Source organism: Puma concolor, chromosome A2 (assembly GCF_028749965.1).
Source record: "Puma concolor isolate L17-30 chromosome A2, mPumCon1.1.hap2, whole genome shotgun sequence".
Classification (NCBI taxonomy): Eukaryota; Metazoa; Chordata; class Mammalia; order Carnivora; family Felidae; genus Puma; species Puma concolor.
Window position 1 is genome coordinate 167,868,049 of NC_141668.1, and position 25,320 is coordinate 167,893,368.

General features: G+C 58.7%; 2 protein-coding genes across 4 annotated transcripts in view; one reads left to right on the forward strand and one right to left on the reverse strand.

Annotated features, from left to right (window-relative positions):
* MLLT1 (MLLT1 super elongation complex subunit) overlaps positions 1-4,676 on the forward strand; it is a 67,723-nt gene extending 63,047 nt beyond the window's left edge. For all 3 annotated transcript variants that reach the window (XM_086699331.1, XM_086699329.1, XM_086699330.1), the window contains 4 exons: positions 896-995; positions 1,364-1,435; positions 1,641-1,712; positions 1,911-4,676. In XM_086699331.1, coding sequence (XP_086555457.1) covers positions 896-995; positions 1,364-1,435; positions 1,641-1,712; positions 1,911-2,039 — 373 coding nt within the window. In that variant the 3' untranslated portion in view covers positions 2,040-4,676. The remainder of the gene's footprint in view (positions 1-895; positions 996-1,363; positions 1,436-1,640; positions 1,713-1,910) is intronic.
* A 3,194-nt stretch (positions 4,677-7,870) lies between these two features.
* Positions 7,871-24,971, reverse strand: ACSBG2 (acyl-CoA synthetase bubblegum family member 2). The gene is made up of 14 exons (XM_086699332.1): positions 24,846-24,971; positions 24,285-24,409; positions 23,587-23,810; positions 20,809-20,897; positions 20,147-20,267; positions 16,530-16,610; positions 16,269-16,418; positions 15,973-16,149; positions 14,026-14,207; positions 13,640-13,870; positions 10,114-10,352; positions 9,740-9,879; positions 8,417-8,663; positions 7,871-8,088 (listed from the first exon to the last, which is right to left on the reverse strand). The coding sequence occupies exons 2-14, from the start codon at positions 24,343-24,345 to the stop codon at positions 8,000-8,002; spliced, it is 2,031 nt and encodes a 676-aa protein (XP_086555458.1). The 5' UTR covers positions 24,346-24,409; positions 24,846-24,971; the 3' UTR covers positions 7,871-7,999.
* Positions 24,972-25,320: the final 349 nt, after the last annotated feature.

Below are 25,320 nucleotides of genomic sequence, written 5' to 3' on the forward strand. Positions count from 1 at the left end.
CTGCAGCTGCAGGAGTCTGGGAGAGAGCAGGCCCTGGGCCCCCCGAGAACAGCAGGGCCCTGGGGGCTGGTGCTTCTTGTGGGAGAAGCCCCTCTGAGGACAGGACAGCCGTGGCCTTGGAGGAGTGAGGCCAGAGCCCCCAGGGCCAAGGTTCTGGCCACTGTGTACCTGGGTACTTCGTGCGCTGCGTTCTGTGGGGAGGCCTGTTTCAGGCAGAAGGAGAAAGCAGCAGGTGGATGTGCCGTGTGGTAGATGTTGGCAGGCCTGGGGGACTCCTCCTGACTATGGCAAGGCCGGGGTGTCCCCAGGGACTGGGGGTCCCGGACGGAGACTCTTCCCACGGATGAGTTTCCTCCACACCTGCTCACTATGCCTCGAGAGACTCTGGAGAGGGCTAAAGGCGACGGACGGGCCGACATATTTTGTGTGATGAGACGTAGTGAGAGAGACGGGGCTATAGGTTCATGCGTGCTGGGGATTGTGACCCCGAGCCGCCACGCCCTTCCCCTGAGACAGCCTGAATGCTTATTCCCGGGCACAGGGTGCCTGATGTCCCTGCCAGAAGCCTGCCGTCCAGAGGGGGTCAGCTCAGGTGGGAGCCGAGATTTCACCCTGGGCAGATTGCCGCAGGTGGCTCTGCCTACAGGGTCACCAGCAGCAGAGCTGAGCTCAGGAGTGAGACCGGCAGACCGACACTGGGCTGTGTGCTGGCCCTGGAGCCCCACGTAGCCCCTCAGAGTGCCAGCGTGCTGCTCTGGGGCTCTGTGCCGAGTGAGGCCGGTCTCCTGGGGTCTAGCGGAGCGCCGAACCAAGAACGAAGGGCAGAATCCGGGAGCGCAGGTCCCCAGAGCAGCAGGTGGTGAGGGCCTGACAGGGTGCTGTGTCCTGTGTTCAGGTTGAGCTTCAGTGACAGTGAAAGTGACAACAGTGCCGACTCCTGCCTGCCCAGCCGGGAGCCCCCTCCCTCCAAGAAGCCGCCCCCACCCAACAGCAAGGTAAGCTGGGGGATGCCCGGGTGGCCCCCACTCAGAGGAAGAGGGGGAGGAGGAGGTGGTCTGTTGGGCGAGCAGGTCTCTGCTTCAGCCCTCATGTCCTGGAGGCAGGGCTGCGGGATGTGGACTGTAGTCTCCAAGGAATGGAGACCGAGGGTGGGGCAGAGGGAGGCTTGGTTCCCCCCAGACCCCAGAGATCTATCTGTTGCCCATGGTTGGCTGCCTTTAGAGTCAGGGTCAGAAGGAGGAGGATAGGAGCCAGCCCCAGGGCTCCAGGCAGGCTCTGGAGGCGGGTGGGAGAGCCTCCAGCGGGCTGGGGGAGGAGGTGAGTGAGGGCAAGAGCTCAGAGCAGATCTGGGTTTGCCCTGCAGGCGTCAGGCCGGAGGAGCCCAGAGTCCTGCAGCAAGCCCGAGAAGATCCTCAAGAGGGGCACCTACGACAAGGTGGACAACTGGGGGCCGGCGGGTGGTGGGAGGGAGGTTCTGGGCCCCCGGAGCTGGACAGACTCCTCTGGCCGGTGCCCTGTCCCAGCCTCACCCAGGGGTGCCTGAGGCCTTCCTCTTTCCCCACACCCTGGGCCCAGATGGGTGGGACTGTGGGCAGGGTGGGGCTGCGGCCACCGGCTGAGCGCCCCTCCGTCACCCCCAGGCCTACACGGATGAGCTGGTGGAGCTGCACCGGAGGCTGATGGCCCTGAGGGAGCGCAACGTGCTGCAACAGGTGCGGGGACCCCGCGGTTCTCTCAGATGCGCCTGGGGCAGGGGGTGCCCTGGAGGCGTGCATGCTGCGGGACATTCCCAGGGAGCCCTTCTCCTCCTCCTCTCCCTCAGAGCCTGACAGGGGGCGGGGTGAGGGGTGAGGGCCACCCCAGCCCAGCCTCCTGCTCTCTTAAGCCACCTGCCCTGCCCTATCTTCCAGATCGTAAACCTGATTGAGGAGACCGGCCACTTCAACGTCACCAACACCACCTTTGACTTTGATCTCTTCTCCCTGGACGAGACTACCGTGCGTAAGCTGCAGAGCTACCTGGAGGCCGTGGCCACATGACCCTGGGCCGGGTGCCGGGCCCTCTTCACTGGGGGCCCCGGGAGGCCACGCCCAGGCCCCGCCTTCCTTCTTCTCTCTCGACTCACCCACCCGCAGCACTGCCTTAGTGACCGCCCTGTCCTCGGCCCGCACGGCCAGCTGCACTTTCCTCGTCGGCTCCCGGCCCCCCCTCCCCACTACCAGATCGGGAGCCCTGAGGCTGAGGGGGGGCAGGCCGGCGCCGCTGCTCCCCAACACTCAGGGGCCGTCACCTGGGCCCCCCTCAGAAAGCAGCTTGTGTTGAAGGCAGCACCAGGCCTCACTTCAGCAGGGGAGGAAACGTGGCCCGCGGTGGGGGCCCCGCTCCGCCGCAGGACACATGGCATGGTTTCACTGCCCTGGCCTCTCTGAGCAGCCGGGGCACTGCCTCCAGCCTCCCCCAACGGTTCCCACACACCCACCGTGCCCAGGGCCGCGCCAGGCCGGGTGCAGTCCCCTGCGGGCTCTCACTGTGCTGGGACTCTGTCTGTACAGTTCTCTCTCTAGCGTATGTGTATGCACTGTAGGTACCAGAGCGGTTTCCGGGTGTGCGTTTCCGTGGCAGCAGTGCACGTGGGGGGTGGGGGGTGAGTAAGGCGGGACTTTTAGGTTAAGACGTTCCCACTGGTCTTGTCGCGGGGCCCGGAGGCCCAGCTGGAGCATCGCCGGCGCCTCTAAGAGGCGAGGGGAGGACTCGCCCTTCGCGGCTCCAAGGATGTCTCGTCCTCCCGTGGCCCGGAGGACCCAGCCGAGGGCCGGCGAACACTACGACGGGGCAGCGGGTCCTCGGCACCCAGGGGCCTCCGCGCACTTGGCGCCTGGTCAGACCGGCGGCCGCCTCCAGGAGCAGACCTCCTGGCCTCCACCAGCCATGGGCCATGTCGTGTGTTGCCCCCCACGGCTCGTCTTCTTCCTCCTTCCATGGGTCCTCTTCCTCCTCTCTGTCGTTGGAGTCTTCGAACTTTGAAAAAATGAGCTTTTGCCAAATAAGACGAGATAGTTTGTGGAGTTTTTTGAGGAGCGTCAGGACTTAGAGCCAGCCCCTCGAGCCAGGGCCCAGCCGGCAGCAGGCCCTCCCGGGCACCCCTCTCTTGGTTCGGGCCTGGCCGTCCCACCCCTTCAAGTCAACGCCAGTCCAGAGACCTGACTCCTCGCATGCCTGAGACTCTCCGAGGGCCAAGCTGGCTCCCCACCCTCTCAGCCAGAATGCCCTCATGGGGTTAGCCCACCCTGGGTGGGGCTCCTGGGGGCCGGGGTCCTGTTTGCTCAGCCTCTAATCCCCCAGTGCCCCCGCCCTGACTTGTGTGGGGGGAAAGGACCAGGGCCCCGAGGTGGGCTCACCCTCTGTCCCCAGCCCACCCTCAGAGGGCCTCTCCTCCCCTCCTGTCGGGAGCTCCGATGCGGGGAGTGCCAAGCTCCCCTTCCCTGTGGTTCCCGACTAGTGTGTCCCCGATTCCGTCTGTCAGGCAGACCCTAAACACTCCCTGGGGAGACCTGCCTCCTAGGTTTCCCCAAATTTCAGCCTCCCTGGTGAAATCCCCAGAACTTGCCGGGAAGGCCCGAAAACTTTCAGAGGAAACCGCCACGACTGCTCGCCATCTGCTCTGATTCTCTCCTGACCCCACTGCCTTGAGGTATTAGGAAGAGGGCGGGCCTGTGTGGCAGGCTCCGTGCCGTCACCGTCCCCTTCCCCAGGCAGGCCAACAATACTCCAAAGTGGGGCACCTCTCTTCTCTGGAAACTCTAAGACAGTGGACAGAAGGAACTAGCCTGACGTGGGCTACGTGAAAGGCAGCAGCTGCCCGGCCCTCTGCACAGAGGCTGCTGGGGGCCATGGCCGGGAGCCTGAGCCCCAGGGCGCCAGCCCTTCCCCTTCCGGAGCATCTCCTGGGAAGGGCCACAGGCCCTCCCGGGCTCCACACCGGACTCGGGCAGCGTTCTTGTCTGGAGCCGGGCTGTCCCCAGGAAGCAGCTGGAGGAAGGCCAGGCTTCGGCCTGCCCTCGGTAGCAGCAGCGTCTGGCCCCTCCTGCTGTTTCTGGGGCCTTCAGAAGCACCAACCCATTTCTCAGTTACCTCCTCTGGCCAGAAGGCCCCAGTGCTGTCCCCCAGAGCTGCTCTGGGTCCAGTGCTGGCCCCACGATCACCTGATGGACGTGCCAGGCAACCAGGGCCTTGACCGCAGCCTTCCCGGCCGCCCCCCTCCCCGGCCCACCCCCAGCTGCCCGGCAGCTGGGCCCACGAGGGCTCTGGGGACGCTTCCATAGGAAGGGGCCGGCACTTTGTGATTGCCGCGTGTTTAGTGTTAAGTCCCCTGCCCCCAGTGCAGATCCCTGTGTTTTGCTCTCTCCTGAACAAAATGTAAACCGACACCTGAAAGCAAAAGGTATCGAATACCTTTCTTGCCCATAAGGGTTTTTACAAAGAATGTGTCTCACTAGGAACTAGGACACTCATCGGCCTGAGACCAACTCCTGGATAAAAGGAATAAAGGAGAATCGTGTTTGTAATAAGTCACAGGATTGTTTCTGTCCTGAATTTTAAACTTTTTGTTAAATTGTGAAATTATGGAGGAGTTTTATAGAAAAAAAAAGTGAAATAAAGTCAGATGGGAAAGCAGACTTATGCGCAGAGCCTTATGCGTCCGCTTCATTCCCCCTGGTACAACCAGGAAGAGGACAGAGGGCTGGCATCCAGCCTGGGCAGCAGGAGTGGGGATGGGGTCGGGGGCGGGGGGGTGGTGAGCAAGGTTAGCATCCTGGAGGAACAGTCAGAACTACTGGAAATCCAAGAGGGGGATGACGGTGGAAAATGTGGCCTCGGGTCTGGCTTTTGACGTGTGTTCTTTTCCTTGGGGGAAGGGGCAGGGTTGGGGTTGAAAGACAAGCCTGACTTCACAGGATGGGAGGGTGGGTGGACAGCTAGGTGATAGAAGGTGAGATAGGTAGAAAAATGTGGGTAAAGACCACCTCTGCTGAGAGCTGGGGTGCCCGTCTGCTGGTTTGCCCGCGGTGGGCTCTGCCTAGGACCCCATGTGGCAGAGCTGAGTGAGCCCCGAGGAGACGGAGCTCTTGCGGGGTCCCACGTAAGCGGCCCGGCCACTGCGAAAGTTCCACCCCGCTCTCGGCAGGTGCAAGGGAGACGGCTGGCCATACCGGAACCTCAGGAGCCTTTCTTCTTGGCAGTAGCCAAAATTTCTATTTCCAGCATCAGGGCAATGGCCTCCCCTGCCCTATCTTTCCTATCGGAGAAAGATTCTGCGAGTCTTCTGGGACAGTTTCTGATCAGAGCTCCCGAAGCAGGATCTGGAGTGGCTCCCACGGCTCCCAGCCCCCACGACGCAGTGAAGGACGACTTGGGGGTAAGAATGCAGCAGGGCTCGCCACAGGCCAGGCGCCGTGCTAAGAAGGACTCGCGGACTCGTCGCAAGCACGGGGTGGTGTGGGTGCTGCTGACAGAGTCCCCACGGGCAGGTGAGGCAGCCCTGGAGAGTCCGCCTCCCTGTGGGGTGGCACGTAGGCGCATTTCTGAGACTCAAGCCCAGGCACGTGCTCCTGCAAGTGCGGACGTGCGTCTACGCCTTGTAGCGTCCTCCTCCTTCCCGTGGGTCCATCTGGGATCACGGTCCTTAAGCCTGAGGAATTAGCAGCAGCAGTGAATTCTCTCGGCTTCTGCTCGTGCAAAAAAGACCTCTCCGTTTCATCCTTAGTTCCTAAAGGTGTTTCCGCTAAGTGCAGTTGAGGGTGGGCAGGGGTGTGGCTGTCTGCCTCCTGCCTTTTCTGTTGAGAAGCCAGCACTTTGGTCTCTTGCCTCTTTGAGTCTGGTCTCTGGTGCCTTTCAAGTTTTCTTTTTGTCTTTTAGTGAAAACAGTTTCCATACATTTGGGGATCTTTTTTCAAGTTCATTTTGAGAGAGAGAGAGACAGCGGGGGAGGGGCAGAGAGAGAGAGAGAGAGAGAGAGAGAGAGAGAGTCCCAAGCAGGTTCTGCACTGTCACCACAGAGCCCGACCTGGGGCTCCAACTCACAAACCCCGAGATCGTGACCTGAGCTGAAATCCAGAGCCAGACGCTCAACCGACTGAGCCACCCAGGCGCCCCGTGATGTGTTTCTTTCATCAATCAGTATGACACCTTTGTCCCTTTTAAAAGCTCTTGCCTTGGATATTTTCAAATCCTACATTTTAAGTTTGTATTTTAGTGATGCAAACTCAAGACCAGTCCGAAGGCTCCAAGGGCACTGCACAGTGAGCAGTGACCCTCATTCCTGGATTTTCCGTGTCCACTTTCTTACGTGTCCCTGGAGAGCCATCGTCCGCTCACGACCAAGACAGAACTCCTACACCCGCACGCTTTTCCCCCAGGGTATCTGAGCATTCCTTCATTTGGCCGGCCTTCCCCGGTCCCCTGCCGTGACTGCGCATAGCCCCCCCCCCCCCCCGTGCACGGGTGCCACCGGTCTCCAGCCTCCCGGGGCACCCGCCTCGCCCACCCCCCGCCTTCTGCCCGCGTGCGTAGGCACCTGCGTGCTTGTGTGTCTGCGAGTCATTTCCGGGAGCCCCTCGTGGAGCACGACACTAGCTCTCGGCAGCGCGTTCTGTCCCCCCCCCCCCCCCCCCGCCCACCGCTTGCCTGTACATCTGGCGCCGCTTGTCCCTGCCACGCCCACGCCTTGCGTTTTACGTCAAGCTTCCCCCCCCCCCCCCCCCCCCCGTGGCTTCGGGGTGGTTATTCCCTGGGGAGGATACAGGTCTTCGCTCTCCCCTGGTTTCTTCCAGCGACCTAATGTCTTTCCCCCTTTCCCTCCCTCCGTCCGTCCTTCACCCTTCAGTTTGTCCCATCTGGAATCCGTTTCACCATGAGGGAGGGCCCCGGAAGTGATGCGAGGCGCTCCGTCCCCAGCGGCGGACTGACGGTGCTTCCTTCACCTGCACCTGCCAGAAACGCCGTTTCTGGTGCATTCCTCCGCCCCTGCACGCGTTTCTGTCTGAGCCGGGCTTCCCCTCCTCTGCAGATGTCAGTTACGACCCATCCCTGAGCTTTAATAACGGCTACTTTGTAATTTATTTATTCTTTGGTAGGACTACCCCCCCCCCCCCCCCCCGCTTCGTTAATGATTCTTCCCTTTTCAGAGTTTCCCCGCACAGGCTTGCATGCTCGCTTTCCTCACGGAACTAAGCAGCCTGAGCTTCAGAGCGTTTTCTTTATCTTGCTGTTCTGAAGTTTCCTGTTAGCATTTTGGCTGCAACCGTAACTGTCGAACGCGTGTTGCCCTGGCGTTTGGTGGGTTCCCGGCGAGGCCTCAGCGTTCTCTCCAGGTGACTAGGTGACTGCAAACAGCGGTGGGGGGCTGGGGGGTGGGATGTTCCTGCACCGGCTCTCCAGAGGTTTACTGGGCGGTGCAGCGGGATCGGCTTCTCAGGTAGACGGTGCAGATTCTCAAAGTGGAGAAAGAAACCTAGGAGCTTCATCAGCCCTGTTTTTGACTTTTCCAGAGCCTTCCGTTCGCAGCCCCTCACCTACCTAGGCACAACTGACCTTTTGTGGCCAGGCAGTTTTTCCTGGTGTGGGGGGCTCCCCTGTGCACTATGGGTTGTGGGGCAACAGCCCTGACTGGCCTCCCCCCACCCAGCGCCCCTAGCACCTGCCTGCCTAGTTGGGACAAACCCAAAATGTCCCCTAGACGTCGCCACACATGTTCTGGGGGTGCAGGACCACCCCGGGTAAACACCACTGCTTTGGCGAAACCATTTTTATTGTCCCTTTACCTTTGAATCTGAAACACTGCCCCAGAGGGGTGGCTTAGCGAAAATGGGGGCTTCCCTCCCACTGGAAGGCGGCTCTGTGATCATCCAATGGGGGACGGAGGAGGCCCACGGCAGGCGGTCTCCTGAGGCAGCAGGAAGCCCCCCTCCGCCCCCCCCCCCCCCCCCCCCCCCCCCCACTGCTAGTATTCATCCTTCTCCGAGTAAAAGCTTTCAATCTCAGGCTGGTACATCTTGCCCACGTTGGCCCTCTTCAGTTTGGTGGTTGCCCATGAAACAGAATCATGTCCAAGGCGGGGCCTCCCCCCCCCCCCCCCCCGCAGGATGAGATGTCGGTGAGCCAGATCTGTCCTAAGGACGCAGAGGGGTGACTGGATTGAGGGGCCCGGGGAAGAGAGGTCCGAGAGGCCTATCTCCGAATGCCTGGTGGTCTGGGGACCACCGCGGGTGACCGCCTGCCAGATTCCTCAGAGGCGCTGGTTAAAAATGCAGGTGCCAGGGATCCCAGCCCAGGAGATGGTGGCGTTTTGATGAGCACCCCAGGGCCTTGGGTGTGAGCGACCGCGCCCGGACCCCTTCCCCGGCCCGTGTCCACTCACCCAGCTCCCCTCCGGCCATGGAGAAGTCCGTCTCAAGGATGGTCCACTTGACGATCTTGGCGCTGTTGGAGGTGACCTCTGCATTGGCAGCATCGATCCCCTGACTGATGAACTCTGTGACCACTGGGTCTCTGCCACAGACGATGTCCGACAGCCTGGTGGACTGGCTCTTGAGCTGCCGGCAGAAAGCGACCGCCTCGCTGGTCAGCGCGTTCCGAGGCTCCCCCGTGTCCGTGTTGATCTGGCACTGTCGTTCGGGGAAGGCGGGTCAGGTGGCTCTCACGCGGCCCCTGAGCCCGGCTCCCCGTGCCGGGGCTCGCACTCATGGTCCCGACCGTGGGAGGGCCAGGTCCCCACCCCCATTGTACAAATGAGGAAGCAGGCTCAGCCTGGGGGACCTGCCCAGCACTTCCCCGCTTCCTGGGGTCTGGTGGGCCGGGCTCAAGTCCCTCTGCCATTTTTCTGGAAACAGGCCAGGAGCTTCTCCCCTACAGGCACAGCCAATGCCCCAGGCCCACGACATGGGGAGCTGGCACTGAGCAACCAACCCACTGCCTCTCCTCTCCCAGCCTCGGTCTCCCCATCTTTTTTTTTTTTTTTTTTAATGTTTATTTATTTTTGAGAGAGACAGAGACAGAGTGTGAGTGGGGGAGGGGCAGAGAGAGAGAAGGAGACACAGAATCCGAAACAGGCTCCAGGCTCCGAGCTGTCAGCACAGAGCCCGAGGCGGGGCTTGGACCCACGAACTGTGAGATCATGACCTGAGCCGGAGTCGGACGCTTAACCGACTGAGCCACCCAGGCGCCCCTCGTTTATTTATTTTTGAGACAGATAGAGACAGAGCATGAACAGGGAAGGGTCAGAGAGAGAGAGGGAGACACAGAATCCGAAACAGGCTCCAGGCTCCGAGCTGTCAGCACAGAGCCCGAGGCGGGGCTTGGACCCACGAACCGTGAGATCATGACCTGAGCCGAAGTCAGATGCTCAACCGACGGAGCCAGGCAGGTGCCCTCCCCCCCCCCTTTTTTTTAAGTTTATTTTGAGAGAGAGTGCACACTCATGGGTAGGGGAGGGGCAGAGAGAGAGAGAGAGGGAGAGAGAGAGAATCCCAAGCAGGCTCCGCACTGTCAGCACAGAGCCTGATGCAGAGCTTGAACTCACAAACCGCGAGATCATGACCTGAGCGGAAACCAAGAGTCAGACGCTTCACCGACTGAACCCCCTCCCCAGGCGCCCCAGTCTCCCCATCTTGAAACCAGGATGGCCGCCCCCATCCAGCCAACAGCCCAGACTTGCCACGAGGCTCAAAACCAGCTGAGGTACCTTGAGCGTGAGCAGGGCACAGAGGTATGGGGCGTCCTGGCCCACCAGCACGACGTAGCGGACAATGGGAATGTGCCTCTTCACCCGCTCCTCGATGGGGTTCGGGTTGATCTTCTCACCTGAACTGAGGGTGATGAGATCTGCAGGCGGAGAGAGAGGAGGGTTGTGGTCCTGAAAAGCTACATCAAGTCAGCTGTCCTGGAGCCCAGAGCCACCCCTGGATGCTCAGAAACAACGGAGATAGAGATAGACAGAATACAAAGGGTGCCCCTTCCTCCAAGCTGGACTTCAGTCGTCCCTCATCATCGTGCTGTGTGCAACCTGCACCACCGTCCGCAGCAGCCCCGTGGGGCCTGGTCAGAGGCAGAGAGTACCCTGCAGCCTGGTCTTGCTCACCCTTTCGTTGCCCGTGACGTAGAGGAATTCGTCATCGTCCAAAAAGCCCAGGTCCCCCGTGCGCAGCCAGCCATGGAGATCAATCTTCTCCTGGGTTTTCTCCTCATCGTCGAGGTACCCCATGAAGATGTTCCGGCCCCAAATGTGGATGTCCCCAATGCCATCCCCATCTTCTTTCTGGGTCTTGGTGCGGGTGCTGGGGAGGGACTTCCCACAGCTGGGGACAGTGGGCAGGGAGGGGGTGATTATAGACACCAGGTACAGATCCCCACTGGCTTAGGGGTGCCCCCTGCTCGCTGCCCCTCTGCCCCCAGGCACACGGGTGTCAGATCCCAGGCCTCTTCGGCCTGCCTGGCTGCTAGAGTCCCATAGATCCAAAGTAGGGGACAGATGGAGAAGGGAAACAGGGTGCGGTCCCCCAGGGAGGGAAGGCTTGGCCCACCCTGACTCAGAGACAAGCTTGCAGGGCACGTGGACGCACGACACCCGGCCCCCGGCCCCTGGGGAACCCACAGGTAAGTACGGGGGACAAGGCAAGGGACAGGTAAACTCAAGACACCATCTGGGTGGAATTGGTTGCTGTGAAAGGTATCTGGGACGGAGAGGAAGCCATGATCCAGGCGAGAATGAGGCAGCTTACCACCTGCTTATCTCCTTGGAAATGGGGGCCGGGGGAAGATGCTTTTGCTTCACCTCTCAAAGTTCGAGGGTTCCTGTCCAGGCACCTAGACCCCCGTCCTTGCCCTGCTTCCCCCAGGCTGTCTGGAGACTCAGGGCAGGGCCTCCAAGCTGGCCCAGCCAACACCCAGGATGCACCCTGCCCGGACTGAATTGCGTCACCCTCAAATTCCTAACCCCCAACGGGGTGGTATTTGGAGGCGATTTGGTTTTGATGAGGCCCTGAGGGTGGGGCCTTCGTGATGAGTCTGATGTCCTTCACGAAGAGACACCAGAGTGAGCTTGCTAGGCCTCTCCCACCGCGCAAAGACACGGAGAGGAGGCGGCCGTCCCCAAGCCAGAGAGAGGCGCTCCCCCAGAACCGAATCCACGGCACCTTGATCCTGGGCTCGCAGCCTCCAGAACTGAGAGTAAATCTCTGCGGTTTAAGCCCCCCACCCCCTCCGGTCTGGGGCGCTCCGTTACGCCAGCCCCGAGCTAAGACACACCCCACGAGGGCCGACGCCCAGCCCCCAGGGCAGCGCGAGCTCCGAGTTCACGTTCAGACGCTCCCTGAATGCGCAAACTGCCCAAAAGGAATGAATGGAAGCTGAGAGCCCTCAGTGAGCGGCCCTTGTTGTGACTTCACGTCTGCGAACACCACTTACCACGGGCCGCTTTACGGCTTGTGTGGAGTGATCTGTTCTGGAAGGACCAAGGGCTGTCTCTGGCTGCCTACATTGCAAGCCCCACACCCCGCGTGGGAGGGATTCTGTGACGCCTGGTGTCCCCGCTGTAACCCTAGGGGTGTGACACAGGCCAAGCAGCCACCTAGGAAGCACCGCTGGGGCCCGGACCAGAAACTCCCAAAACCACCTCCCAGCGGCCGAGTCACCTCTCCTTCCTTCAGCCTCCCTGCCTGACCCCCTTTCTGCCCTGCCTCTCTGGGTTTGGGGGTCGAGGTGAGCAAGTGCTTTGTGATTGGCTCTTTGTCCTGTCTCTGCTGAAAGTTGATCCCACCTCCCCCAAAGCCAAGGCGCACTAAGGATAGTGAGTCTCTCCCTGACCAAACTCTGGTCGGGCTCCTCTGAGCCCTCTTCTCGCTGGGTCCTAGCCTTGACGTCTAAGAGCCGCAGGCTCTGTGCTCGAATGATTGCATCCACTCCCACACAGAAAGACCTGAGAACATACTCGCGTTTCTGAAAGCGCGGGCCCCATCCCCAGGATGACCCCATGCCCCCGCCCCCCGCATTCCTGCCCGAGAAAACCCCGAGCTCCCAGGAGAACTTCCCAGATGGCCGCTTAACCCCCCCCCCCCCCCCAGACTAGCTCCTTTAAAAAGCTTGCGGATAAGTCCTTTCTCCGCCCTTTGAGATGCAAATCTACTCCCCAGAACAGTCTCCTCCCTTTGAAATGCAAACATTCGGGAGATAAACTCTGGCTCTCTCCTCCAGCTCTTGTGGGAGGTAACGGGCCCCACCGCGGAGGGGCGGCTGGCACTGACCTCCACCATCGCCTCCTTCCAGAAACGCGCGAGGAGTTTATTTCTCTCTAGAGCGGCACCGGTCTGCAGACACCCGGATGAGTTACTGAACCCCCTCCCTTCCTGCTTTTTGTGTGTGTGCGACTGCCATTTCCCAGACCACTCAAGCCCCCACCAGCCTCCCCTACCCCACAGACTCTAAGATGTTCGGTCCCCTTGGCCCAAATGGAAATGGAGGTCCGATCGTACCGGACCCTCCTCACGGCCGCGGTCGTACTGCGTAAAATCTGCCCCTGTCCCCGTTGGAGAGGTGAGCCCCAGGTGAGGAAGATCCAGGACAGGAGAGAAAGCCGGCGCACCAGAAGGGCCATGACTCTCGCCCCGGTCGCCTGTTCTGTCCCGTTCTTCTTTCAACTCGGCACGAATCCTCCGGGAAGCCTGCGGGGGACCCCCAACTAGATCGGAGGCTGCAGTAGCCGGCCTCCTGGGTGGCTCCCAAAGATCCCCTTGCCCACCCAGAATCCACATCCTTGTGCGGCCCCCTCCCACCCTGGAGGGGGCTGATCTGCACGACCCGTCAGAAGTGGCAGAAATAACGAAGGGCCACTTCTGAGGTGAGGCCGTGATAGGGTTGCCAGATCAAATGGGAGGTGCCTCGTAAGATGTCTGTTTCAATTACGAGTTCAGTGGCTCCCTGGTGGTCTAGGGGTTAGGATTCGGCGCTCAGTACAAAGACGTCCTAGAGACTGTAGGGGGCTCTACCGATACTTTAAAATAATCCGAAAGGTGTTGTTTGTCTGAAGTTTCAAACGTCCCCTGGTGTCCCGTACATTTATTTGCTGTCCCAAAGGAGAGGGTGGCGTCCACCTTGCTCGTTCGGGGGTCTCTCGTATGAGGGGAGCGGATGCCGTGGTAGGAGGACCCCCAACTGAGGAACTGGGGCCAGCAGCTCGACCTCGTCAGGGACCCAGAACCACACAGCTAGAAAGCAGCGCCCCTAAATTCCCACCCGCCGCCCCCACCCCCACCCCCACCCCCGGGGACCAGGAAATAACGTTTGTTGCAGCCTTTACAACAGCAGTGAATGCGTTCTCTCCCAAGGTGCCAGGGGGGCAGAAATAATCAGCCATTAGTAAAAATGATGGTTTGCGAATTACAAAACCAAAAAACAAATCAGAAGGGCTCCAGGTCATGCCACACCTGGGTGCACCTGCTTTTTCACTCATCGGCCTTTGGGTCTGCGTTGCGGGGGGACAGGGCCAGGTGATAGCGGGCACCCACCTGGTCTGGGAGCGAGCGGCGGTGGGGGAAGGGGGTTCAAGGCGAGCCCCGCCCCCCCCCCCCCCCCCCCCGCCCACACCCACCTCAGCAGCCGGAAGCCCTCCTGCCTGGACAGCGTGTGGACGCCCGTGCTCTCGGACAGGCCGTAGAGCTCACAGATGGGTATGTTGAGGCTGAGGAAGTACTCCGTGGTGGCTCCGGAGAGCCCCGTGCCCAGGTTGAAGTACTGGCAACAACGCTGCAGGCCCAGGAACCTCCGTGCTTGGCTGAAGGTCAGCCTCTTGGCCAGGCTGAAGCACAGCGGGGGGGCGGGTCTGCCTTGAGGAGTAGACGTAGGGGGAGCAGAGCTGGGTCTCCGGACTCCGCCCCGGCCCCGACGCGCCCCACCCCCCCCCCACCACCGCCACCCTGCACCGGTGCAGACACCCCCCACCCCGCCACCCTGGGCGGCCCTGAGACCCCGCCTCACCCCAACATCCGCCTTTTGTTGGTCCTGAGCCCCAGACACATGGCCCACTTGTCAAGCTTCCTCCGGAACGGGGTGGAGGCCAGCTGGCTGGTCTTCAGGCTGTCCAGCAATCTGTCCCAGACCCACGGGATGCCGTAGAACATGGTGGGCTTGACCTCCCGCAGCGTGTCTATCAGGGAGCCCTGCACCACACGGCACAGTGGGCACCTCGCCAAGCCCCCCCCTCCCCCCGTCACGGGCACCCTGGGCCCTCGGCCGCCCCCCCCCCCCCTGCCCCGCGGCAGGGCCAGGTGCTGGAAGTCCTTTCCGCCGCCCCGGCCGGGAGCCGTGTGGTGAGTGGGGCAGGGGGGCAGTTAACAGCCGCGGCCAGAGCTCCGGCGGGGATGGCAGGGACCATCTGCTCCCAACTGCCCCCATCAGCGGGACACGCAGGATCTGTGTCCTTCCCCAGCTGGCTCAACGCGCCATTGGCTGTCTCTGGCCCTGTCCACCCTCTCCCAGAACCCGAGTCGGGGTGAAGAGGTGCGTGGAGAAGAGCCGGGAAGGGAAGGTGCGGATACAGAGACCCACAGAGATGGAGGGAGGGAGAGACGAGACGAGATACAGAGGGAGGGATGGGGGTCGGAAGGAGAGAATAGGAGGAAGTAGGGCACGGGACGGACAAACTCCGCCCTTGTCACTCTTTTCAGACCTCCTTCCAGGTACCGGGAAAGGTTCCCGCAGCGAGACCACCACCGAAACACGGACCCTGAACGCTGGCGAGTGAAATCTGTACCAAGCGAGGCAAATCCCACCGCGCCCGCCCAAGCCAGCCTTTCTACCGGCCAGGACACGGGTGGCAGAGGCCAGCCCCAGAGCCGAGATGGCTTTGACGTTGTGAAAAGGCCTCTCAAGAGTTCCGGGAGGGCAACCGTTTTGTGACGCGTGAAAGCACGACACCGAAACTTTCGTCGTCCGTAAAGTTTTCCGGTTTGGGCCGCGGGGAACCTGCAGGTACGTGTTCTCTCCCTGGGAACCTACACGATGTAGGGAAGCCTAGATCACTTGCTGCCCGGCCCTTCGCAGGAAAAGCCTTCGAGCCCCTTGGCTGAGGGAGTCCTAAGGATCCGGGCAACGATGTCAGTGTTCGTTTCCCCCTAATTCCTGTCTTGATGGGAATTTTGTGTTTTTCTACATTCGGAGAGTCAGCACAACCGTGACTGACGTTTCATGATGAATGTCAGTGACCTCGTGTGCTTTTTTTTTTTCTCAACTGGAAGTAAAATTCACCAAACACCATTTTCACCACCTCTAAGCGCACAGCTCAGCCGCCCCCGCCACCTGCCTCCAGAACTTTCCATCTCCCCAGACTGAGACTCTGTCCCCACGAAGCACGGACTCCCCACCCCTGGCTCCCACCATCTACTTTGTCTCTGTGGACGGGACTCCTCTGGGGACCCCCTGTGCGTGCGGTCACGTGGGACGTGTCCTTCTGTGTCCGGCTCCTGTCACTGCGCACGGCGTCCTCCGGGTCCGTCCACGCGGTGACGGGCGGCAGGAAGTCCTCCCTTTCTAAGGCTGGATCACATTCTGTTGTACGGATGGAACTCATTTCTTTATCCATCTATCTGTTGATGGGCACTTGGGTTGTTTCCACTGATATGCTTTTAATGGCTCAGTTAAGCTTCCTGCACCGGGAATTTTCTCGCTGCGAGACGAGCCAGATACACGCTCCCCGTCCTGCACGACACTAGCTCCTGTCCGCTCACCCCCTTCACTTTACAGATGGGGAAACTGAGGCGCAGGGGGGAGAAGGACCAAGGTCGCACAGCCACCGGCGGGGCACCGCGTGGGGATGCCAGTGCTGGGGTGAGCCCCCCCTGCTCTCAGGGTGACCCCCCCGCCCGACTGGCCTCCCCAACCACCCCTGCACCCACCGCGGCAGGGGACCCAGGAGGTCTGCCTCACCCTCAGAGCATCCGGCTGGGCAAAGTAGAGGGCTCCGGCGACAGAGATGGAGACCCACACGTCGAAGAGCTGGGCCGTCAGGTAGCTGAGCGGGAGGTAGCTCACCAGGACCTCCTGTTCCTCCGGGGGGCGCTTATAAGACAGGGTCTGGGCAGCGGTCTCCGTGGTCCACGTGATCTGCAAGGCACCTCAGCCGTCTCCCGTGGGCCATTCTGCCCGCGACCCCCAGGAGCACGCGCTCGTCCACCACGCGAGGCCGGGAGCCCCAGCCTGCCGGCTCCGGGCGGGACGCTCACGTTGTCATGGCTAAGCATCACGGGCTTTGGGGGGCCGGCGATCGACATGCTGTAGAGCAGCGCACAGCACTGGTTGGGCTTTTGGGAGTCGATGACCTGGTTTAGCGTGTCTTCCGAGACGCCGTCTGCCAGGTCCAGCAAGCCTCTCCACTGCGGAGAGGGTGCCGCGTGGGCTCACGGGGGGTGGCGGTGGGTGGGGCCTGTGACCTCCACCCCCGGGGCCGTCCCCTCCCCCACCCCCGGCTCCCGGTGAGGACCTACAGAATACAGGTTCTGCAGCCGGGTCCGGATCTCCTCCTTGTACTGGACGATGGCCTTGAGGTGCTTCAAGTAGCCCTGGATCTGCCAGATACCGCGGGGCTCAGCAGGCGCAGGGCTTGAGAGCCGGCGACAGCTCAGCCCCGAGCCCCAGCGCTTCCTACCAGGGGCGGCCAGGGCGCTCCCCGCCTTCCCTTTTATTGTGTCAAAACGCACATGAATTTGCCATTTTAACCATGTCAGAGCGGGCGATGCAGCGGCACTTAGCACCGCTAAATTCACGTTATGCGACCGTCACCCTCCGTCCGGTTCCAGAACGTTCCATCTCCCCGGAAAGGGAAGCCGAGGCCCATCAGCGGTGACTCCCTTCCTCTGTCCTCCAGCCCTTGGAAACCACGCATCCGCTCTGCCTCTACGGACGTGCCGGTTCCAGAGGTTTCGGACACATGGAATCCCACGCTATGTGCTGCTTTCCCCGAGCGTCACGTCTTCGAGATCCATCCACGTGCAAGCACCTCACTCCTCCTGCGGCTGAACGACCACTCCAGGGTGTGGATGGGTCGCAGTTTGCTTGTCCGTTCACGGGGTGGTGGCCAGCTGGGCCGTCCCCATGCTTTGGCTGCTGTGGACGTCTATGCACGGGTTTTTGTTTGCACACTTGTGCCCCATTCTCTTGGGGAGACACCTAGGAGCAGGATCGCTGGGTCACGGGATCATTCTATGTTTGGCTTTGTAAGGAGCCGCCAGACTTTTCCAGCTTGTTCCACATCCTGACACTTGTCACCCGCTTTTCTTTTTTTAATTTCTTGTTTTCATTAATTAATTTTTTTTGAGAGAGAGAGAGAGAGAGAGCGAGCAGGGGAGGGGCAGAGAGAGAGGGAGACACAGATTCCAAAGCAGGCTCCAGGCTCCGAGCTGTCAGCACAGAGCACGACGCGGGGCCCGAACCCACAGACCGCGAGATCATGACCTGAGCCGAAGTCGGACGCTCAACCGACTGAGCCACCCAGGCGCCCCTCTGCTTTTCTGATAATAACTGACTTCCTGGGTGCAAAGTGGTGTTTCGTGGCTTCACTCTGCGTTTTTCCCCGATGACGTTACGTGTTGGGCATCTTTTCACCGGCTCATTTGCCATCTGCGTTTCTTCTCTAGAGAGAGGTACTTAAGTCCTTGGCCCAGTTTTTGAATTGGGACTTTAGTTGTGGTGGTTGTGTTTTGATTCTGATGTTGGGGGGTCCTGGGCACATTTTGAAGGCAGACTGCATTAATTTCCTACGGCTGATAGGGGCCACTAAGGTACGACATATTGTGTCATTTGGTCAGGTCTCTGCTTAGAGTCTCAAAATCCTCAAATCCAGGTGTGGGTGCTGGGTCCCTTTCTGGAGGCTCCAAGGAGGATTGTTCATTGGGACCCTGGCTCATTTGAGTTGTTGGCAGAATTCAGTTCCTTGCAGATGTAGGACCGAGGTCTGCCTGTCTCCCTCCTGGCTGTCAGCTGAAGGCCATTCTCGGCTTCTAGATAGCGCCATATCCCCTGGCTCGTGGTCCCTTCCTCCATTTTCAAAGCCAGAAACAGGGTGGGCTGCGTTCCTCTCCTGCTTTGAATCTCTCTGCTGTCCCTTCTGCCTCATGTCTCCCGTCTCCAGCTGGAGAAAGTTCTGTGCTTTGAGGGGCTCGTGTGATTATAGGAGACCCACACGAATAATCCAGGATCATCTCCCATCTGAAGGGCCTTACTCTTAATCCTAAGAGCAAAATGCCTTTTTGCCACGGGAGGCACCCGGATCACAGGCTCCGGGAATTAGGACGTGGACGTCTTCGGCCATCATTCTGCTGATCCCCCAGAGCCGACAGGATTTCCTGAGAGAGGGGACCTGGGAATCTGGAGGGAGGAAGTACCCGCCACCTGAGACAGGAAACTCAGAGGGAAGGTGCAGGTTGTGGGCGGGAAGATCGGGAGGTTAGGTCTGGATAGGCTGCGTCTGAGATGCTTCTTAGGCGTCCCAGTGCAACCATTGGGAAAGCTGGAGATGAAAACGTGGGAAATGTCAGCAAATAGGTATCACCTGGGGGGAAAGTACAGGACCCAGAGCAGCCATCTGCTGTCCCAGACGTGGCCCTCTAACTGAGGTCCAAACAAGACGAAAGGCAAAGAGCAGCGGTCAGTGAGAACAGCCGAGCAGTGTAAGTTTCACTATTTACATCTTGCGCTGGCCCCTTAGCATCTGAGTTTGCGACCCCACCTTCGCAGGGGCTCACCTTCCAGGTGGCGAATGACCCAGGCCACACATACCTCGTCACCTGCACAGACCCTGTCTTGGGTTTATTTACTTATTTAATAGACATAGAAAATTAGAATCGTGGTAAAAATAATACACAACAAAGTTTAACACCTTAACTACTTTTAAGCATATAGTTGGTGTGTTAATTATATTTGCATTCATGTGAAACAGAACCCCAAAACTTTCTCATCTCCCCAAACTGAGACTCTGTCCCCATGAAGCACGGACTCCTCACCCCCCTGCCCCAGCCCTGGCTCCCACCATCTACTCTCTGTCTCTGTGGACGGGACTCCTCCGGGGACCTCCTGCGAGTGGGGTCGTGCAGGACGTGTCCTTCTGTGTCTGGCTTCTGTCACTGAGCACAGTATCTTCAAGGTCCATCCGTATTGTAGCGGGTGTAGAAATGTCCCTTCCTGGGGCGCCTGAGTGGCTCAGACAGCTAAGCGTCTGACTTCACCTCAGGTCATGATCTCACGGGTTCGTGGGTTTGAGCCCCGCGTCGGGTTCTGTGCTAACAGCTCGGAGCCTGGAGCCCGCTTCCGATTCTGTGTCTCCCTCTCTCTCTGCCCCTCCCCCACTCTCTCTCTTTCAAATATAAACGTTAAAAATTAAAAAAAAATTTTCTTTGAGTCATCCTAGTGGGTGTTTCATGGTGGTCGTCTTTGCCTCCTTACCTCTGTCTGCTTGTCATGGTCCTCTTAGTGTCCCCATTTCACAGGGAGTTGCTTTGAACCATTGCGCCCACGCCTAGAACCACCTCACTCGGATCAGCCCCGGACCCAGGGAAATTCAGGGTTCCCCCCAAATAGGACCTGTTGTACCATCCCAATAAGATGAAACATCCAGAACAGGCAAGTCCACAGAGACAGAAAGTGGGTTGCCAGGGGCTGGGGCCAGGGGAATGAGGAGTCCCCACTAATAGGCACAGGGTTTCCTTTGCAGGTGATGGAATGTTCTGGAACCAGACAGAGGTCATGGTTCCACAATACTACGAACGTACTAAATGCCACAGAATCGTACACTAAAAAGGGTTAAGAGGGTAAATTGTACATTGTGTGCATTTTACCGTAATAATTTTTGTTTTAAGTGGGAGGAGGGGATCTGCCTGCTTTGCAGCGGGAAGATGTAAGTCCCAGTTGGGGGTGCGTTGGGGGTTAGCGCCGGAACCCGCACTGGGCCAGAACATCACTCGCCTGGCACCCCATAGGGACCCTGGGCCCATCCATCCGTGGAATCCGCGGTTCCCATCTCATGAGAGACCACAGAGGGTGGGTCCATCGCTCATTGGGTTCCTTTTCTTTATTAGGCGAAGTTCGTGCCTTTGCACGAGTCACTAACCTGGATGATTTTCTGCAGCTGTCTGTCATTATCCACCACAAAGATGTCCATCTCCGAGTTTTCGGCGATGACCTGGCAGGTTTTTGGAGAGTTGGTGGACAAGATGCCAACGGAGAAGCCTCTGGAAGCAGAACCCAAGAAGTGAGGACCCACTGGTGAATCGGAGGGCTCCCAGGAGGCCGGTTGTGTCATAGGAGAGACAGTCCCTCGGGTGGGGCATAGAGTATGGCAGACATCCCATGACACCCCCAATATGCCTTGTTTGAAGGTGGGACTCAGGGACAGCTTGGGCTTGGACCCTGCCTTCCAGGGGTTCCCCAACAGTCTGGACAGGTAGAGGGAGGTCTAAATGCTGGGGAGCCCTGGGGAGGCTTCTTGGAGGAGGGGTCATGGGAGCTGGGCTTCACAGGATGTGTTTGAGTTCAACAGGTAGAGAGTGTCGGAAGGGCGAGCTGGCTGGTGCCCAGGGCTGGGCCCTTGACAAGTCCCACTGAGCACAGACCAAGCAGGAGCCTTAGTTTGCTCCCTGAACTGGGGACTCTTCCGTGAGACCCCTATGGATTCAAGAGCGGGGGGGGGGTGGAAGGAGGGGGGAAGAGCCTTTGCTGGGCGGATGGCTTCCTGACTCCGTGTACCCCAGGGCGATACCTGGTACCTCTTACCCAGCCATGATAGCACCAATGCTCGCGATGACCCACTCCTCGGAGTTTAACCCCATGATCCCCACGCTGTGGAAGCGTTCCAGGCCCAGCTGGGAAAGGAGGCCCTTGTGAGGCACAGGGGGCTCACCGGCCACTTGCCCCCACGTGCCCAGGAGCCTCAGGCTGAGAACCTTGGGCTCTCTTTTCTCTGTTGACCATTGGTGTTTCTGTTTGCTAATAGAATAGCCCATCCCCCCCCCCATTACAAGCTACCATATATATTCACGTGGAGCAGGGGTTCTCAACACGGATGATTCTGCCTTCCAGGTGACATTGGGCAACATCTGGAGACATTTTTGGGGAAGGGGACAGTGCTGACATGGAGTGGGTGGGCACTGGGGTTGCTGAGAAACATTGTCTAACGTACAGGACAGACCCCTCCACAAAAGAATGATCCAGCCCCAAATGTTGATAGATGGAGACTGAAAAACACTGAGAAAAGACAAACAAAATGCCCGCCCCCGACATTTTTATGAATAAATATTTGATAAAATCTGGGCAGTACTTATCCCTATATGATCATAACCCACCATTGTTCGTAAAACCATGCATCCTATTTCCCCAGCCTTTAAATATTTCTCTATGGTGTCAGATATAACACCTCTATGATATTGTATTGTAGAGAAATGTCATAATTTAGCGACTGCCTCCCCACCCCGCTTTACTGGTTGATACTTAAGTAAGATCCTTTCTCCCGTCTACTTTTATTAGATACAATATTGGGGTGAACATCTGCATGACCCAAGCTCTGGATTCCCACATGATCACTTGTGCTGACATCTGGATTGACTTAAACATTCAAGATGATACACACTCGCCCGTTCCGGCAGGACCAGGTGATGCCATCCCCAGGTGGGTCGTTCCCGTCCACTCCAGACTCTTGGGCACCACTGCCCACTCCTAGTGTCCTCGTCAGGCAGGCACGACACACCCAACACGGGCCCGAACAAAATTGCTGACGTTACCCACCCCCCTCTGCCGGCCCCGCCCTCCGCAATCTCAGTCAGTAGCAGTCCCTCCAACGTGCACTGGCCAGAAATCTTGATTATCTTCAGTGCCTTTCATTCTCTCTGACACCCAATCCGTCAAGAAATGATGTTGGCTCTGCCTTCAGAATCTGACCACCTCCTATCCCCTCCCCGGGTACCACACAGGTCTCCAAAACGTCTTCATCTCAACCTCCACGGGTCTCTCTTTTTCCACGCAGCCTGTAAGCAACCAACTCTGGGCGCATCCCTCCTCTCCCAGCCCTCCATGGCTCCCACCTCACTCCTGGCAAAAGCCCCACAAGACCCAGCAAGACGTGTCCCCGTTACCCCCTGCCCTCATCACCTCCCTCTCTCCTTTCCACTCATTCTGCTTCAGCCACATGGGCCTCTTTGCTATTCAGTCAACATGCATCGCACTGTTCTGCCCCAGGGCCTTTGCACATTTGTTCCCACTACCTGCAACACTTATCCCCAAATACTCACTTGGCTCCCTGCCCCCCACCAAGTTGTTTAAGCCTTTGCGAAAATATCACTCTCAGAGAGGCTCTCACTGGCCACCATATGTTAAAATTTCCACCCCCACCCCTAGCTCATCTACCCCCTTCCCTGCTTTAGTTTTCTCTGGACCACTGTCTACTTCACACATCCTTGTTTATTACATTGACTGGAGAAGTCCCTTGAGGTCCCTTATCCTCTTTCCTAATCTGATAGATGGGCATTCATTCATTGAAGACATACCCAAGGGGCTGGTTCTGTTCTAGATTCTGGGGGCCTGCAATGAATGAGGCAGACTGGCCCCTTGCCCTCATAACTGACCAGCTAGACAAATAAATTATACAATCATACTACCAGGTGGCCATGAAAGCTGGGCAGAGAATTTTCAAAGGAGCTGTGATAGACATTAGTGTGTGTGTGTGTGGGGGGGGGTGAGTTTGGGGACCCAGGGTGATCAGGGATGACCTTGCTCAAAAGATGAGACATTGCAGAAGAGACACATTAACAGTAACAACCATAAGAATAAATGCTGAGTAATGCTTCGTGCGAGCCAGGAGCTATTTGATATGTGTCCACTCACTGAATTCTTGTAGCAAACCTTTGTGCGAGGTGCTATGATGTTTTATTTTATGTATTTGTACACAAAAATCCTAATATAACAATGTTTTATACTAAATTCAATACAAATAAAGTATAAAATGGATATGGCCATATAGAACTTTCCTACTTTTAATATTATATATAATATATATAATATATATATTATATATAATATATATAATATATATATAATATATATAATATATATATTATATATATATAATATATATGTATATATATAAATAGATACAGAACCCCCATGTTACAGATGAGGAAACGAGGGCATGATAAGAATGAGTAATTTTTCAAAAACGTTAATTGAAATACAGCTGACACCTAATGTTACATTAGCTTCACGTGCACAACACCGTGATTCCGCAAGTCTACACGTGATGCTGTGCTCACCGCAAGTGTAGCCTAGGTCATTGTTGAACGAAAAAGATCACAGGCGCTGAAGGTACACCTCTCGATGAGGGAGGTTAAGTGATTTGAGCAAGAACGCGCAGACGAGGGCAGAGCCAGGGGAAAGGATTCGCGCCCGCCCCGCAGGCGGGGAGGCAGAGGAGGAGCGGCGTGCAGGCGCAGTGGCGCGGGCGCGGCAGTGCGCAAGCGCGCAGAGGCGGGCGGCGCGCAGGCGCGGGAGGGCACGTGGTACCTTGAGGAAGGCCTTGGCGGCGCGCCGGCATTCCTCGTGGTACTCGATGTAGGTGAGCAGGTGCCAGCCGGTCCTGTGCTTGGAGCCGAGCGCGATGTAGTTGGCGTACTTGATGGCCGTGTTCATGACCATGTCGTGCACGGTGACGGGCGCCTGGCTGGCGAAGGCGTCCTCCTGCCGCAGGTGCACCTCGCCGTCGCGCCTTGACGTCCAGTAGCGGGGGCCTGTGGGCAGGCGGGGCCCGGGGGCCAGGAGACCCCAGGTAGGTGAAAGGGGGCAGGGCCGTGGCTCTGAAGGGGGCCCAGGCGGGCGGAGGACGCAGGGGAGAGTCGGGGGGCGAGGGGCAGGGTGGCGGGAGGGAGAAAGACACAGCCGCCAAGGGAGGAAGACAGGTGAATGGGGAGACGCAGAAAAGGGCGCAGGGGCGGGTGGACAGACAGATGCACTGGGTCCCCTGCCAGCAAGCGGGCAGCTCAGTGACGGGCCCGCCACCCTCCCGTGCACTTACCAAGGACCGGGCACCTATGACAAACTGCATCCACCTTCGTTCACGGCCTCCCTCCCCTGCTCCCGGCCAGCCCCACACGACCTCAAAGATCCCAGCGCTGGCTCAGCCACCCTTGGCCATCCCCGAGGGGCTTCTCTGGGAACCCCACCTCCTCTAGGACGCCACACCCGGGGCCCAGGGAGTCCCCCACCTCTGGCTTTAGTTTCTGCTCGGTGATCTCTCTCCTTTGGACTCGGCTTGTTCGAGGACATGGTGTCCACAGTACCCTCGGCCTCTCTTCTTCTTACTGTCTGGGAGGCATCTGGTCTCCTGGGACTGAAGAGACATACGTTCATATCAACCCAGTGACAGTCCGTTGGAGGGCTGGGAGTGTCCAGCTGTGTGGGGAGGCACAGGGGTCCCACCTGGTCACGGGGGTGATTGGACAAGGCTACTCTAAACGGGGGGCGGGGGGGGGGGGTACGAGGTGACCAAAGAAGAGAGGGAGAAGGAATCTGAGAAGAGAGAGTAATGTGATGAAGGCCATCAGGGCTGGAGTATGAGGAAAAGTGGGGGCCATAGGAGGAAATGAAGTGCGATGGGTGGTGAGGGCAGAATTGGCATGGGGTCTTGCCGGCTGTGTTACTAAAAAATTGCTTTCTGGTGCCTTCTGTGCCCATCCCCCACCCAGTATGCAGACTGGTTCATCCCTGGCAGGAGCTGAAACATCTCAGCTCCCAACCCCTCCCTTCCAGCCACAGCACATTTTTACCCTTCTCTGTCGTCGGGAAGGCAGTGCCCACTTCTGTCTCCAGCTTCTTTTTATCAGCTTTGGTCACCCCCTCCTCTGCTGGAGCCACAGGGGGGACAGCCGTCTCTAGACTGGATATCTAGAATGTTCCCGCCTGTGGCCAGCCTTTGCGACATCACTGTCGATTCCGTAGCCTGGAGCCTCGATGGCGACATGGCCTGTTGCTGCTTTGCAGAGGCCCGTCTTAGGGGACCGGGGTCTACCCAAGAAGGCCCTTCGCTATCTGTACCCCACCCCCCCTCCCCCCCAGCCAGTGGTTCCCAAGGTGACAGCCCCCAGGGAGGAGGCAGCAGCAAAGTCTTGGGTTTCAGTCTGGCGGCTGGAGGGACTTTATAGTCTCTGCCCGGCTTTGTTACAGCTTTGAGTGAACGTGTTCACGAGGGAGCCTGACAGGGAGTAGTGAGGCAGAGGAGGCAGCCTGGAAGGCACTGGCGGC